This window comes from Carettochelys insculpta, chromosome 4, assembly GCF_033958435.1.
Source record: "Carettochelys insculpta isolate YL-2023 chromosome 4, ASM3395843v1, whole genome shotgun sequence".
NCBI classification, from domain to species: Eukaryota; Metazoa; Chordata; order Testudines; family Carettochelyidae; genus Carettochelys; species Carettochelys insculpta.
This window is the reverse complement of record NC_134140.1, coordinates 6,538,159-6,551,860: the sequence shown is the minus strand read 5'-3', so window position 1 is coordinate 6,551,860 and position 13,702 is coordinate 6,538,159. Positions and strand designations below refer to the sequence as shown.

The 13,702-nt window shown below is 43.1% G+C and overlaps 1 protein-coding gene across 1 annotated transcript in view; it reads left to right on the top strand.

The window, feature by feature from the left end:
* ATRN (attractin) overlaps nt 1-13,702 on the top strand; it is a 246,863-nt gene that overhangs the window by 214,499 nt on the left and 18,662 nt on the right. The window contains exon 27 of the mRNA XM_074992222.1: nt 10,599-10,706. Coding sequence (XP_074848323.1) covers nt 10,599-10,706 — 108 coding nt within the window. The remainder of the gene's footprint in view (nt 1-10,598; nt 10,707-13,702) is intronic.

Below are 13,702 nucleotides of genomic sequence, written 5' to 3'. Positions count from 1 at the left end.
AGCTTGTTCACTTCTTTTGCTCCAGGCAAATCGTTCTAGTTGCTTCTGGGTTCTCCACAGTGGCCTAACAGGAAATGAAATTCACAATTTCCCAGGAGTTTTCCTGTGTACCTGTGAACTCAGCAGAGTTGACAGTGCTGGCCAAAGTGGACACATGGGGCCACATTTGTGACACTTCCCCCATCCAAGAATGTCATCTTTAACAGTGCTGCACCCGCACTATCCCAGAGGTGACCATGCAAGGTCGAATTTAACGGTACTCCTCTTGTCAAGTAGGCATTCAGAAATTGACATTAAATGCCTATAAAGTTGGCGGAAGGGGCATGGTGGTGTAGACTCTTTGGTTACAAAGTCAACATAACATGGCTCATTTTGACCTAACATGTAATGTAGAGCAGGCCTTCCTGTGTCATCACTCTACAGGCTAGAGATCATGCTGTGCTTGGCTGATCAACAGAGGTATGAATTCCTGCCCGTCTCTGTGGGTACTCGTGAGAGTCACTTATTGTGGAATGGACACAAGCCATCACTCAAAGAAGAAAGGACAGTGACCTGTTTCGTCACGGATGTTCTTCGAGATGTACTGCTCATGTCCATTCCACACCCTGCCCTCCTTCTCCACTGTCGGCATTTCCAGCAAGAAGGAACTGAGCGCAGGGGGGAGCGCACAGCACCCCTTCCACCACATCATGGAGGCACCACTCCAGGGATCACGAGAAATGCTCCCCTATTGGAAAATTTCCCATCAGGAAAGTGTGGCACCAAAGCATGTGGTGAGCACGCAGAGCTAGTGTGGAAAGCACATGAGAAACACATTTCTAAGGGTGCCAGTTGTGCAGTAAGTTACTGCCCTTTCTACTCCTGCTCCTTGTGTAGTATAAGACAATAACAGTGTAAATGAGAGTTTTACCTTCACTACAATTTTTAGTTATCATGTAGGTTTTTTTAAACCCAAATGTCTAAATAGCAGTTGAGACCTAAAAATACTGATCTCCGCCCCCGCCCCCAAAGCATTGATGTCCCTTTCGAGAAGCCATCAGAGTCCCAGGAGGGGAGTGTTTGTTTAGCTAGATAACAGGATGATTATATAGAATCTGGGGACACTCTTGTTAATATGAATATAGTGATCAAGCTTTCGTTGCTCTGGAATGAATACGTCTTGGTTTATTTTAATAAATCAACCTAGAAACCTAGCTAGACGTTTTTCATTTGTCGTGCAGTACTCTGCCACCGCAAGACACTTGAACAGTTTCCCTAAGTTCTCATGTTTGTTCTTCTCAGATCAGCACACCAGTACTAATGTGGGCTTTCCCCAGCAACTGGGATGACAGTTCGTGAATATACATTTTTGGAAATTACAACTAATAGATTTTAAAGTACCACTGGCTTGAAACGCTGCAGTTTTTTCAGCATCTGCTTGCTATCTTGGGTCCCGGTGATGGCTGCCTCCTGTTATCTTTTCTTGATACGTTCTTTTCCCCACCACATGCTGTCTGCCCAGTTTGTTACGGTCAGGCTCGTGTTGCACCAAAGCTATAGGGCTCTGTTTCCATGCCAACTGCCTTGTAATCTTTTTAGTTTGCAATGCTCAGTAGGAATTACTGACACATATTCAGTTGATTTAAAAATGTAGTTCTGTCAGTACACAGTATTGGCCATTCCAGACTGCAGTCTGTATTACATCATATTGCGAACTTACTGTACATTTTGACTTAAAGTATGTGTTTGGTGCACAAATGATTTAAAACTCTCCTGCAGTCGTATCAGTTGTACATTACCTAAGTAAACAATAGCGCCTTTTAAAAGTGATTAAGACTGGTCGTGTGACATGCCACAAAGACAAACCACTGAAAACAAAGCAATCCCAAGTTACAGAAAATTTATTTACTGCAGGCGTGTCAAATTCAAAGTCTACTGAAGGCCGCACAAATGAAAACTAAAGAAATTGTACTTCTATTGGAAAGGCATAATTATTACTATAGATTGTTTTGGGTATAGTTTATATTATTTTTTCAGGTCTTGTTTGACTATAATACAATAATTTTATTTGAGAATTTGATACTTAATGATTTTTGTTTTATAACTTCATTAATAGTGCATAAAATTTGATGTGTAAACTTGTTACTTGCTTGCATATAATTTTTAATTTAGATATAAATTTAAGGTACTTTTTAGTTTTTATATGATCCGTGACTGTTTTTGTTGAAATAAAAACAAGTATAGAAATTGGTTAATCCAATAGAACAGGCTTCTATGACAATTTGAAATACTTTGTAAGTTTGAGATTTTGCATAAACATATAGTTCATGCAACTGCAAAAAAATTTACATTTTTGATATAAAATTAATATAATACATTTTGTGATTTTATTTGGGAATAAATAAAATACTACATCACATTTTAATTAGTTCTGAGAAGCAAATGCAATAGTAGCATAAGAATACAATATAATAGCGTGGAAATTGCAAATTACAACAGGTACTGTGCAAACACACAAGCACACACTGCACATCACTCACCTAAGCATCAGCCCGGCTCAACAAGTCCACCACTGCACTTCACATGCAGGTATTTCCTTCCTCTCGCCTCCCCTCCCCTCCCCCACCCACTGCTAGTGGAACCACAGAGGAGAACGATGGGTGAGGATGAAAAGCTGGGTTCTGGCTGGGGGAACGTGGGCTGTAGCGATGGATGAGGACGAAGGGCTGGGTGCTCGCTGGGGGCAGGTGACGGAGGCTGCATGAGACACATTTGGTGGGGGTGGGTGAGGACAAAGGGCTGGGCACTGGCTGGGGGAAGTGGAGGGGAGCTATAGGGGGACATGGCTGTGGGAGACAGGCTGCAGGGATGGGTGAAGCTGAAGAGCTTGGAACTGCCCAGAAGGGCGCTGAGTGAGCCCTCAGGGGAGCCAGAGGTGAGGCTTCCTGCAAGCTGGCCCCGGTACTTGGCTGGAGATGAGGTCCATGCAGACAGACAGAGCCATCTGGATAGCCTTGGGCTTGTGGGTGACCAAGGTGGCGTTCAGCTGTATCTTCCATGTACTGTGGTGGTTATTGGCCTGGCTCATGCTTCTTGGTGCTCAGCACTGCGCCGGTGTTGTTACAATAATATATGGAGATAAACATCTCATAGAACTGGAAGGGACCGTGGGAGGTTATGGACTCCTGTCCCCTGTCCTCTTGGCAGGACCAAGTACCATCCCCCACTTTTTCCCCTCTTATTTGCCCCAAATACCTAAACAGCCCCCTCAAGGGTTGAGCTCATAACCCTGGGTTTAGCAGGCCAATGCTCAAACCACTGAGCTTTCAATCTTGGGGTTGCAGCTGGCATGGGTAGAGGAGGAGACCATCATGGCGAGCAGTAGGCTCATGGTGCTCATGGACTGGGGGATTCTGCTAAGCATAGCCTGGGGTCCCCCTGCCCAGCCCACACAGGTGCCCTGGGTGCCACCCAGGAGCAGGAGGCTGCACTACTGCCCCCCCTTGCCTAGCCGGGGAGCTCATCCTATCCAGCCACCCAGTGAGCCGCAGCCAGCCCAGGTGCATGGCATTCTTCAAGGTGCTGAATTGCTCGTGTGTCCTGCTCCCACTCCCCGTCATTGCTCTGGCTCTGACTCTGGAAAGCACCCTGGACTCATGCGGCCGCTCTCATTTCACATGCTTGCTTTACTGTAACTTACTACCCACAGAATTTGCATTTTCACTAGATTTTTTTCTCCCTCCCTCCAGATAAGAACACACACCATACGCATCCCTACCACTGTAACACAAAGTTGTCATTAAAACTACAACCACATTGACCGTCATTCAACAGGGAAATGTAGACTAAGGGTCAGTGACTTTTTTGAGGCAGAGTCCTGAAATTTGACTTTTTGACCTCCTATTTACGGTCCAAGTGCTGGCGATACTTTTTGAAGTCACTAATGGTCCTACTTACAACAGCGTCATTAATAAATTAAGCTGCAGAGTTTTACCATTTAGGTGGTGGTTGGTAGCATCCGCTGGTCTTTTGTTAACCCACAGGCGGCATGGCTTTGAGCAAGCTCCCGGCTGCATGGGGCAGGAGGAGCAGGAATGAGCTCCACCTCATGTGCCGATGAAAATCAGCTTGTGTTCTTGACACCAGTGCCAGGGGTGGCTGACCCCTGATATAGACAGTAATGTAATTTTGAAGTTGTATAAAACAAGTGCTTGTGTTAAGATTTTGAGAGAGACATTTCCAGTGTTCCCAGAATTTTATCCCTTAGTTTGCTGATTTCAACAGGAGACCTGTTCCAAACCCCCCACACCACTCTTATCCAACTAAGTCACTTGTAAGAGTTTGTTCTTTTGTTGGACAGCTTTTTCAGCACAGCTTGTTCTCTGATTTTTACAGCCATTATACAAAGCACTTTATGATAGCTGAAGGGGACAATTATGGGAATGACTACTCAACAATCTGCTTCACATTTGCTTTGGTTTAGATCTGCTGAATGTATTTTACACATTCTAAAACTCTGAACGTGTGGTAGATCAGTGGGTGGTTCCTTACCGCTTCTGAATTTGCCTGGCAAATAGTCAAAAACCATCATCATAGAGACAGCAAATCTAATTTCTGGGATTTTCTTTCACGTTGTTCGCGGTGATTCTAGAATCAGTATTTGTATATCTTGTTGCTTTTGATTATCTTTTAGGAATTGGACCAAGATTTGTTATTTTCTTTTTAAATTTTGTTTTAGTGAAAGTTGCTGGACTGAAACCCCAGAATTAGTCTTCTTTCCATAGAAGAGGCCCAATGGTCTGAGCTTCACTGCATCATCATGGGGGGAATTCTGCATCAAAATATTACAAATTCTGTACACAGTATTTTAAAATTCTGCAAAATTCTGTATGCTTGTCAAAATAACTTTATGTAATCACTCCAATTTCAATTATTTTGATAATTTATTTCAAAATACCTGGCAACAGTGCAAACAAAAAAAGGTTGCCCCAGGAGTTGCATGTTCAAGAACACCTGTGACACCCCAGTTCCAGCCAGGGGGTGCTGGAATGAGGTCCATGGGGTCCCTGGTGTCCAGACACCTGTACGCCACACCCCTGGAAGTCCAGACACCCTCAGCCTGCTTGAAGCCCAGGTATGGGGTACTCCTGAAGCCTAGACACACATATCACTCTTCTTCGGAGCTGCTTCTCCCATGGCCTCTCCCTCGGACATGAGGATCAAGTTGGGCATTCAGCGTGTGCAGCCTGTGTACACACCAAACTGGATACTCTGCTCACTGAGAGCTGGACTCTGCAGAGCCCAGTAACCCATAGTGGTGACCAGAAGCAGTGCAGCCCCAGTTCTGCAGAAGAAACATGAAATTCTGTGCAAATTCTGCCTTGCACAGTGATGCAGAATTCACCCAAGAGTGCAGTATATCTCCTCTCTAGGGACGAGAGGAAAGTTCCATTAGTCTCCTATTTAATCTTCAGTGCTTTAGTTAATACTGCCAAGACAAATGCAAAAGCTGATTGTGGACTTGTACGATGTGGCTCCCTGTGTGTTTGGGTACTACAGGAAAACATTAGTAGGCATCCTTCAGTCCTGAGGGATCATGGGTTTGCACCCCAGTTGGACTGATTCAAGCAGCGTCTTCTGTGGCCGTGCAATCCAATCTGGGAGTGGCAGTCCTTTCCGCACTGTGAGCAGCAGTAGGCAGGTGTCGCTCTGGTATCACGGGCACGGATCTTCCTGAGGGCTCTCCTGTCTTCCACTTCCTTCACTCCCTGTTTCCAGGCATGCCTGTCTGAGGCGAGCGAATGCCAGGTGTTCGCACTGATAGAGAGAGCGCTGAGGTCACGCTTGCACGTGTCCTTGTAGCGCAATTTAGGTCGCCCTTTCGGTCTCTTTCCAGACGCCAGTTCACCGAAGAGGAGGACCTTCAGTATTCAGCCATCCGTCGGGCGTGAGACATGGCCCAGCCAGCGCATCTGCCTCTGTTTGAGACGGGTGAACATGGAGGCAGTGCCTGCCCTCTCAAGCACTGTGCTATTGGAGACCTTGTCCTGCCATGAGATACCGAGTATGCACCTAAGGCAGCACATGTGGAATGTGTTGAGCCGCTGCTCTTGTTTTGAGCGCAAAGTCTACGTTTCCCTGGCGTACAGCAGTGTGCTCAAAACACAGGCTATGTAGACCTGCACCTTGGTGTGTACAGTGAGCTTATTGTTAGCCCGTACTCTCTTCGTCATTCTGGAGAACGTTGTGGCGGCTTTTCCAATGCACTTGTTGATCTCGCTATCAAGTGACAAGTTGTCCGAGATAGTCAAGCCTAGGTACACAAACTCATGGACGACTTCCAGTTCATAGTCTAGCACGTTGATAGATGGCTCATTACCCACGTTTTGGCCCATCACCTGGGTCGTCTTTAAGCTGATTGTGAGGCCAAATTCCATACATGCATCCGCAAAGCGAGTTATGAGTGACTGCAGTTCCTGCTGAGCGTGAGCAGCAATAGCTGCATTGTCAGCAAAAAGGAACTCCCTTAGACGCTTTGATGTGGCTCCCTGTGTGTTTGGGTACTGCAGGAAAACAACTTTCCACATAAAACACTAAACTGAAACAAGACTGGATTGTAGAGATGCTTGGTCACTAGTGAGCTTGTCTAGAGTCACACTAGTGACCTGCATATGAAAAGCTGTGTGTCCTGTTTCAAAGCCACCAAGGCAGTGTTTTCCCTCTCCACTTATTGTCTGTTTATAAGTAAGAATGGCAGAGTAAAAGCAAGACAAAACAAAGACATTTTTAAAATGTCAGCAATGAAAGAGCTGAACAGAAGTCAGATGGACATGCACTGTTGAAGGTAAATGCAGAAACAATGACTGCTTGCTAAATCTTAAATGTGTTCCCTGTTCTGGGATATTATATAGTTTTCTGCTGTTCCAAATCTGTCATCTTTGACTCAATCATAGAATCATAGGGCTGGAAGGGACCTCAGGAGGTCATGTAGTCTAGCCCCCTGCTTATTTTGTCTGTAAGGTGTCTAACGCCTCTTGAGCACTTTAAATAAGCCAGTAATAAAAAGCCAGTAATAAAATGAAGCTGTAAAGGGTAGTGGGTGAGTATTTTAGTAATCTTTGGCAATATTTCAGTAGTCTAGCTTTATGAACATAGAAGACATTTAGGCTATGTTTACACTACAACAGTCTTTTGAAAGAGGTTCTTCCAGAAGATCCTTTCTGAAAAAACTTCTTTTGAAAGGGTGTGTTCACACACACACAAGCAGATTGAAAGATCGATCCACTCTTTTGATAGTGTGTCCACGCAACCTCTGCTCTCTCAAAAGAACATGCAAGGGATCAAAAAATCCAGTGCCACGAGGCCTGCTTTCGAAAAGAGGGCCTGTAGACTGTCTACACCTGCTTTTTGCTAAAGAAGCTTTCAAAAGAAGGTGCTCTTCCTGATCCAGGAACAGAAGAGGGCTTCTGGAAGAAGAACTACGCTCTTTCAATTTCGGATAGAAAGAGTGCATTTTATTTGTAGACGCTGTGCATGGCCATTCGAAAAAGGGTCCGATTTTCCGAGAGCTTGCTCATGTAAACATGGCCTTAGAGTTAATAGAGTTGTGGTTTTAGCTTTCCGAGATGGGAATAGCTCTTCTTGGGAAGGCCCTGAAGGGTTGCACCAATATTATGGAATCATGCGCTGTGAACAAACTGAATTCAGGAGAAGGGAAATGAAATGATTTTCATGCATATTAACCTGGGAGGAGAAGAGGACTAGTTCAAGAGCTTCTTATTCCTGGCAGGCCAGCAGGTTATGACGTGATTCCTATGAATTGAATAGGGATGATTAGCCTAATAAGTCATTACATTTGAAAGTTACTTGTGAAAACAGTATAGCACATCAAGACTGACGTGGAATTTGAGTCAGGCCTATCAAACCTAGCAAATGGAAGTGGTCTTGCATTTTGGATAATGGCGAAACATATTATGCGCATTACAAGCTAGAGTGTCAGAACCCTGTTTGCACCAGGCCCAAATATTCCAGTAATGGTGGAATTAGGGATATTACCAACTTCCTTTGCTGCCATACAGGAGACAACCTTGGCTGAGTAGGGAAGAACTCACAGAAAGTACGTTTTACTCTATTCCAGACTACAGAGTAGTAGTAGTATTCTGAAGGCAGCTGCATTAAATGAACAGACATGAGAAGACTGGAGGCTGTACAGATAAGTTCTTCAGAACATGAGAGTTGTGTAATGAAATGATTTTATGACAAATTAAGAGATAAGAAGGGTAGGATGTGACATCAGAATATGGAAATTGCTGCAGTTGAAAAGATTACAGTGGTGTCAAGGACACTGCAAAAGGCAGATAATAGGATGCCAATAAAAATAGTACAGATAGAGCGAAACTCAGTCAGGCCTGGTGGCCAACTATCAGCTAGATCAGTGGTGGGCACCCCAAGGACCGTTGGGTTGTTCTGTATGTGGCCCACAAGATATTTTATTTACCATTACATGTACAGGATTGCCAGATTCTGCTGGGTGTCATCCACGTCATTTTTTCATACCAGTATTACAAAAGTGACACACACTTAAAGCAAAGTAACAGAGAGTAAGCCATGCTAGTCTATACACTATCAAAACAAAAAGCAGTCAAGTAGCACTTTAAAGACTAGCAAAATAGTTTATTAGGTGAGTTTTCGTGGGACAGACCCACTTCCTCAGACCATAGCCAGACCAGAACAGACTCAATATTTAAGACACAGAGAACCAAAAACAGTAAGCAAGGAGGACAAATCAGAAAAAGATAATCAAGGTGAGCAAATCAGAGGGTGGGGGGGAAGGTCAAGAATTAGACTGAGCCAAGTATGCAGACGAGCCCCTATAGTGACTCAAAGTTCCCAACACGATTTAAACCATGTGTTAATGTGCCGAATTTGAATATAAATTCGGCACATTAACACATGGTTTAAATCGTGATGGGAACTTTCTGAGTCACTATAGGGGCTCGTCTGCATACTTGGCTCAGTCTAATTCTTGACCTTCCCCCCCCCACCCCTCCACTCTCTGATTTGCTCACCTTGATTATCTTTTTCTGATTTGTCCTCCTTGCTTCTGTTTTTGGTTCTCTGTGTCTTAAATATTGAGTCTGTTCTGGTCTGGCTATGGTCTGAGGAAGTGGGTCTGTCGCACGAAAGCTCACCTAATAAACTATTTTGCTAGTCTTTAAAGTGCTACTTGACTGCTTTTTACTTAAAGCAAAGGCACATGAAGTGAGGTGCTTGCTGACTGCACACAATATTGAGAGAGCCATGTGCTCCCTCTGCATCCAACTCAAGTGCTGCTACAGTTTGCTTGGCACCCCTGCGAATTCTAGGTACACAAGCGCAGTCAGCAAAACTACCTACCCTGGTAGACAGTCTAGGTCACAACAATGTTGGGGCCCACTGAGATGGAGGGGAGCTACGCATGCCACCCACTCACCAGCCTAGGTTGACCCCCAGTGAACTAGATGGTGCAACATCAAATGGAGGGATATGGTCAAGCCATAGACAGGAATGAATGGTGATACTGTGCTGTTCCCAATGTCTGCACACTTGCTATGGGATGAGAAGTAGTAGTTATAGTCAAGTGACAGGTAATAGTAATACCAAAGTGTAATACTCAGTGCTGTACAATATGTAAATCAGAAGGATTTCATTAGTATGCTGATCTTTGAGTGGCTGCTGTTTGTTTCCAGCGTATCATATCACTGTTTCATTACTAACGTGCAGCGAGTCACATCATTCCCAGTCCTGCTGGAATTGACATTTGATACCTATATCTCATTACTAATCACTTGATTTGCAGTTAGCACAAGGGATTTGTAACCAAGGGAATTAAACGGGATATATTTTCATACTACTGCTAAGCAAATGTTGAAACTGTAGAAGCTGTCATGCTGTGTTTGAGAGAGAACCATAGCCCTAAAACTCAGCTCACAAAGAGAACAGTAAAAGATGCCTCCTGAGTTTCAGGGGCTTCTAACCAGCATTCCCTCTAAGCTGAATGCTTGGGTGGCCACCCAGGAGAGATTCAGATGCCACCCAGCTGATTAGCAGAGTGCCCGCCGCCATTAGCACATGCCGCTACTGGTGGTGCACATCCACAAATCCCTTGGTGCACATAACAAAATTTATTCTGCAGTTAGATGGAAAAAATAGATGGAATACCACTTCCAATGATTTATTTATGAATGGGCATTGTATTTAAATAAAACCTGTTTCTGCAAGCAATGCTTGCTGTTCAGAGATCAATTTGGGGGTGTGCGGAATAATATACAGAACTGTTTAATAATTAATCTGTGGTATATCAATATGTTAAATATATTGGCAGCTGTCTGATGTGAGTTACAAAATTTCAAACACTGGAGTGACTTAGATCTGTTTGTTTGTGCCATTGGTTTTAATTAGAAATTGTTCTCACCTGGTTCCCTTGAAGCCTCCTTATGCCCAGTGAAAGCATTGGGAAACTGAGTTGAAGAGTGGACATGGTGGAGGCAACATCGTTCCAAATTCAGTAAAATCTGACAACCATTTTTGTATTCTTTATGTTGTAACAGTGTGTTAATACCCTTGTGTTTATTCACTAGCAACTACTCCGTGAGATGCAACAGATGGCTAGCCGTCCCTTTGCCTCCATCAATGTTGCCTTGGAAACAGATGAAGAGCCACCTGATCTTATTGGAGGAAGCATAAAGGTGAGAGTTCATGCTGTTTGGATGGTCCAACCTGTAATTAATCTTCATGGATGTTTGTTTTCAACTGTGGTTAAAGCATTACTGGAAATCTGCTGCTCTTTGGCAACCCTTAGGAAACTATAAGCACTTGAAAGTCGTCATGTCTTGTTTTGACTTCATTTTGTGCCTATAGGTTATGAATTTATATCTTTTGAACTACACAGGTTTAAATAAAAATTACACCAATTATTACTTTTTATGCTAGTAATGAAGAAGGATACAGTTTAACACAGCAGAACATTTGGCTGGAAATAGCTTTAGGTGCTGCAAATAAAAACAGTTTTTGTGTGGTCTCTCGAAAGGAACAGAAGAGTAATTGTCTTTGAATTCTGTGAAGGTATAAATGTATTTTAGATGCAAATAAATGTTCACAACAAAATGTGATGAATACAAAGTAGGGAGGAGGAGAGAAACACAAAGTGACATCTCCCCAAATCTGGAATATCTTTTAGATGCAGTATGTTACAGTTGTCTTTTAACTGCATTTTTCTACAGTTACTCAAAGGGAGGATGAAGAATGAGAGAGATCATAGCTGTTGTAAATTTCTGATATCAGACCCTCTAAAGTAGAAAGCAGAGCTAAGCTCTCCCAAGTATAATTTGTCTGTCAGCTGTTCACATCTTTAGCCTGTAAGTTTGACACTTCAACAGCCTTGCAACAAAATCTTCTTGCCTGGCCTTACTATAATAGTGATGAAAATATTTCTTCTATGTAGAATGTATTTGGGTTTGTTTTATGTACGTATACAAAATGTAGCAAACTTTTTTTAAAAGAGTGTTAAAGTTGCTAAGTTCAGGTTTCGGGTCCCACGAAATACCAGAATTAGGGTGCCTATGCAACTCTTCTGCACATGTTGGGTATGAATGGAGAGCCTTTAATTACACAGTCATACTATTTTTAACACGGCTTCTCTCTCATTCTGGGCATTAGATGGCCAGCTCTCCATAAGTGAGGCAGTAGCTTGCTATAAATTTTTCACCTCACTATTCAATGTGCACTTCCTCTTGTCTTTGCTGTGAGCTGCCCAAACCTTGCCTTGAATTTAGAATTAATTTTGTTCAAAGGCCTTCTCAAGTTCATATTACAACCTCATCTGAGCACCTCATCAATGTATCATAACCTCTCTACCTCGCTGCCTGAAAATGTCCCTATTTTGCAAATGGAGAACTGAGCAATAGAGAAAGCAAGGCCAAAACTTTCAAGAATATCAACTAATTTTAAGTATTTCAGTCATTGGGCAATTATGTTGAGATATGGGGTCTGAATTTTTTGGAACACCAGCTGTTTTCATGTGCTTTAATTTGAATTGTGAGTGCTCAGCACTTGTGAATAGTGGAATAGTTGGAATATGTCCAACTTTCTGTCCTTTCTAAATGGGTGTTAAATAAATACCTGCGAGTTAGAATTAGCAGAGAGATCACCCAAAAAGACAATCTTTCTGTTAAAATGTAGCCCACGCTGAAAAAGTTTGGTAGAAATATTAGCAAGTGAAAAGTTACTTTAAGTTAGGTGTTTTCAAGTAGACAGGGTCTGGTGAACTGTATTTTAGAATACAGAGGGAACTGTGTGAAGAGATCTGCATTGATCTTTGAGAACTCATGAAAGAAAGGAGAGATTCCAAAAGACTGAAAAAGGGCAAATCTAGTACCCAGCTGTAAAAAGGGGAGTAAGGTCGACCCAGGGAATGATAGACCAGTCAGTTTAGTTTCAATACTCAAATAGATAATGGAGTAAATACTTATACTATTGATATGTAAGCAGTTAGAAGAAAGTAAGGTGATAAGTCAAGAACAAATCATGTCAAACCATCTTTGTCTTTTTTGGGACGGCATGGACAGTAGTAGATGTGATATATCTTTACATGAGTAAGGTCTTTTGATACTTTCTCAAGAGATCTCCTCATAAACTGGAGAAATATAACTTGGACAAACATCCTATAAGGTGGGTGCGTGCTCAGAGTAGTTATCCCTGTTTCACAAGCAAACTGGAAGGGTATATCAAATGGAGTCCATTAGGGATCTCTCCAGGATCCAGTTCTATTAAGTCTCTTCAGGAATGATTTTATGATGGTCTGGTGAGTACATTCATAAAGTCTACAGACGACACTACACTGTGAGGGGACTCAAGCCCTTTTGATGACTGGATCAGAATTCAAAATGACCTTGACAAATTTCAGAAATGGTCTGAAGTAAATAGAATGAAATTCAAGAACAAATGCAGAGTACTCCACTTACGAAGTAATAACAATTTGCTCACATACCCAATGGTAAATAGATGCCTAGTAAGGAGTACTGCCAGATGGGTTCTGGAGGTTGTGGTGGGTCCCAAATGCAGTGAGCATCAATCTAATGTTGTTGCAAATAAAGCAAATGCCATTCTAGTATGTATTAGCAGGGATGTTGTAAGCCAGACACAAGAACAGGAGTGCTGGATCCATTTTTATTGCAGAGTCAGGGAAGGCGGGGTGTTCAGAGACCCATTGAACCTTACTGTAAACCCTGTATATAATGGAAATCCTTTCAAGATGCGGGGGCTACAGCACCCCTAGCTTCAGCACCTTATGCATGAGATGCTATTCTTCAACACTGCTCAGCAGTGATAAGGCCTCAGCTGGAGCATCCAGTTCTGGCCACCGCATTTCTGGAAAGTTGTGAACAAATTGGAGAAAGTCCGGAAGAACAACCAAAATGATGAAAAGGCTGGAAAACCTGACTTGTGGGGGAAGTTGGGTGGACAAGGTGTTTTAGTATGGAAAAGACTGAGGGGAGGTGGGGGGATTGATAGTTCTTCACTGATGCTGCGCTGGAGAGGCCTTAGGTGGGGGCTGTATGTGATGGTCAGTGGCGTTCTCTTGTTTTCCTTGCGAGGCCTGTCTTGCTGCAGGTGGCTTCTGGGTACCCGTCTGGCTCTGTCAGTCTGTTTCCTCACTTCCTTAGGTGGGTATTGTAGTCTGAGG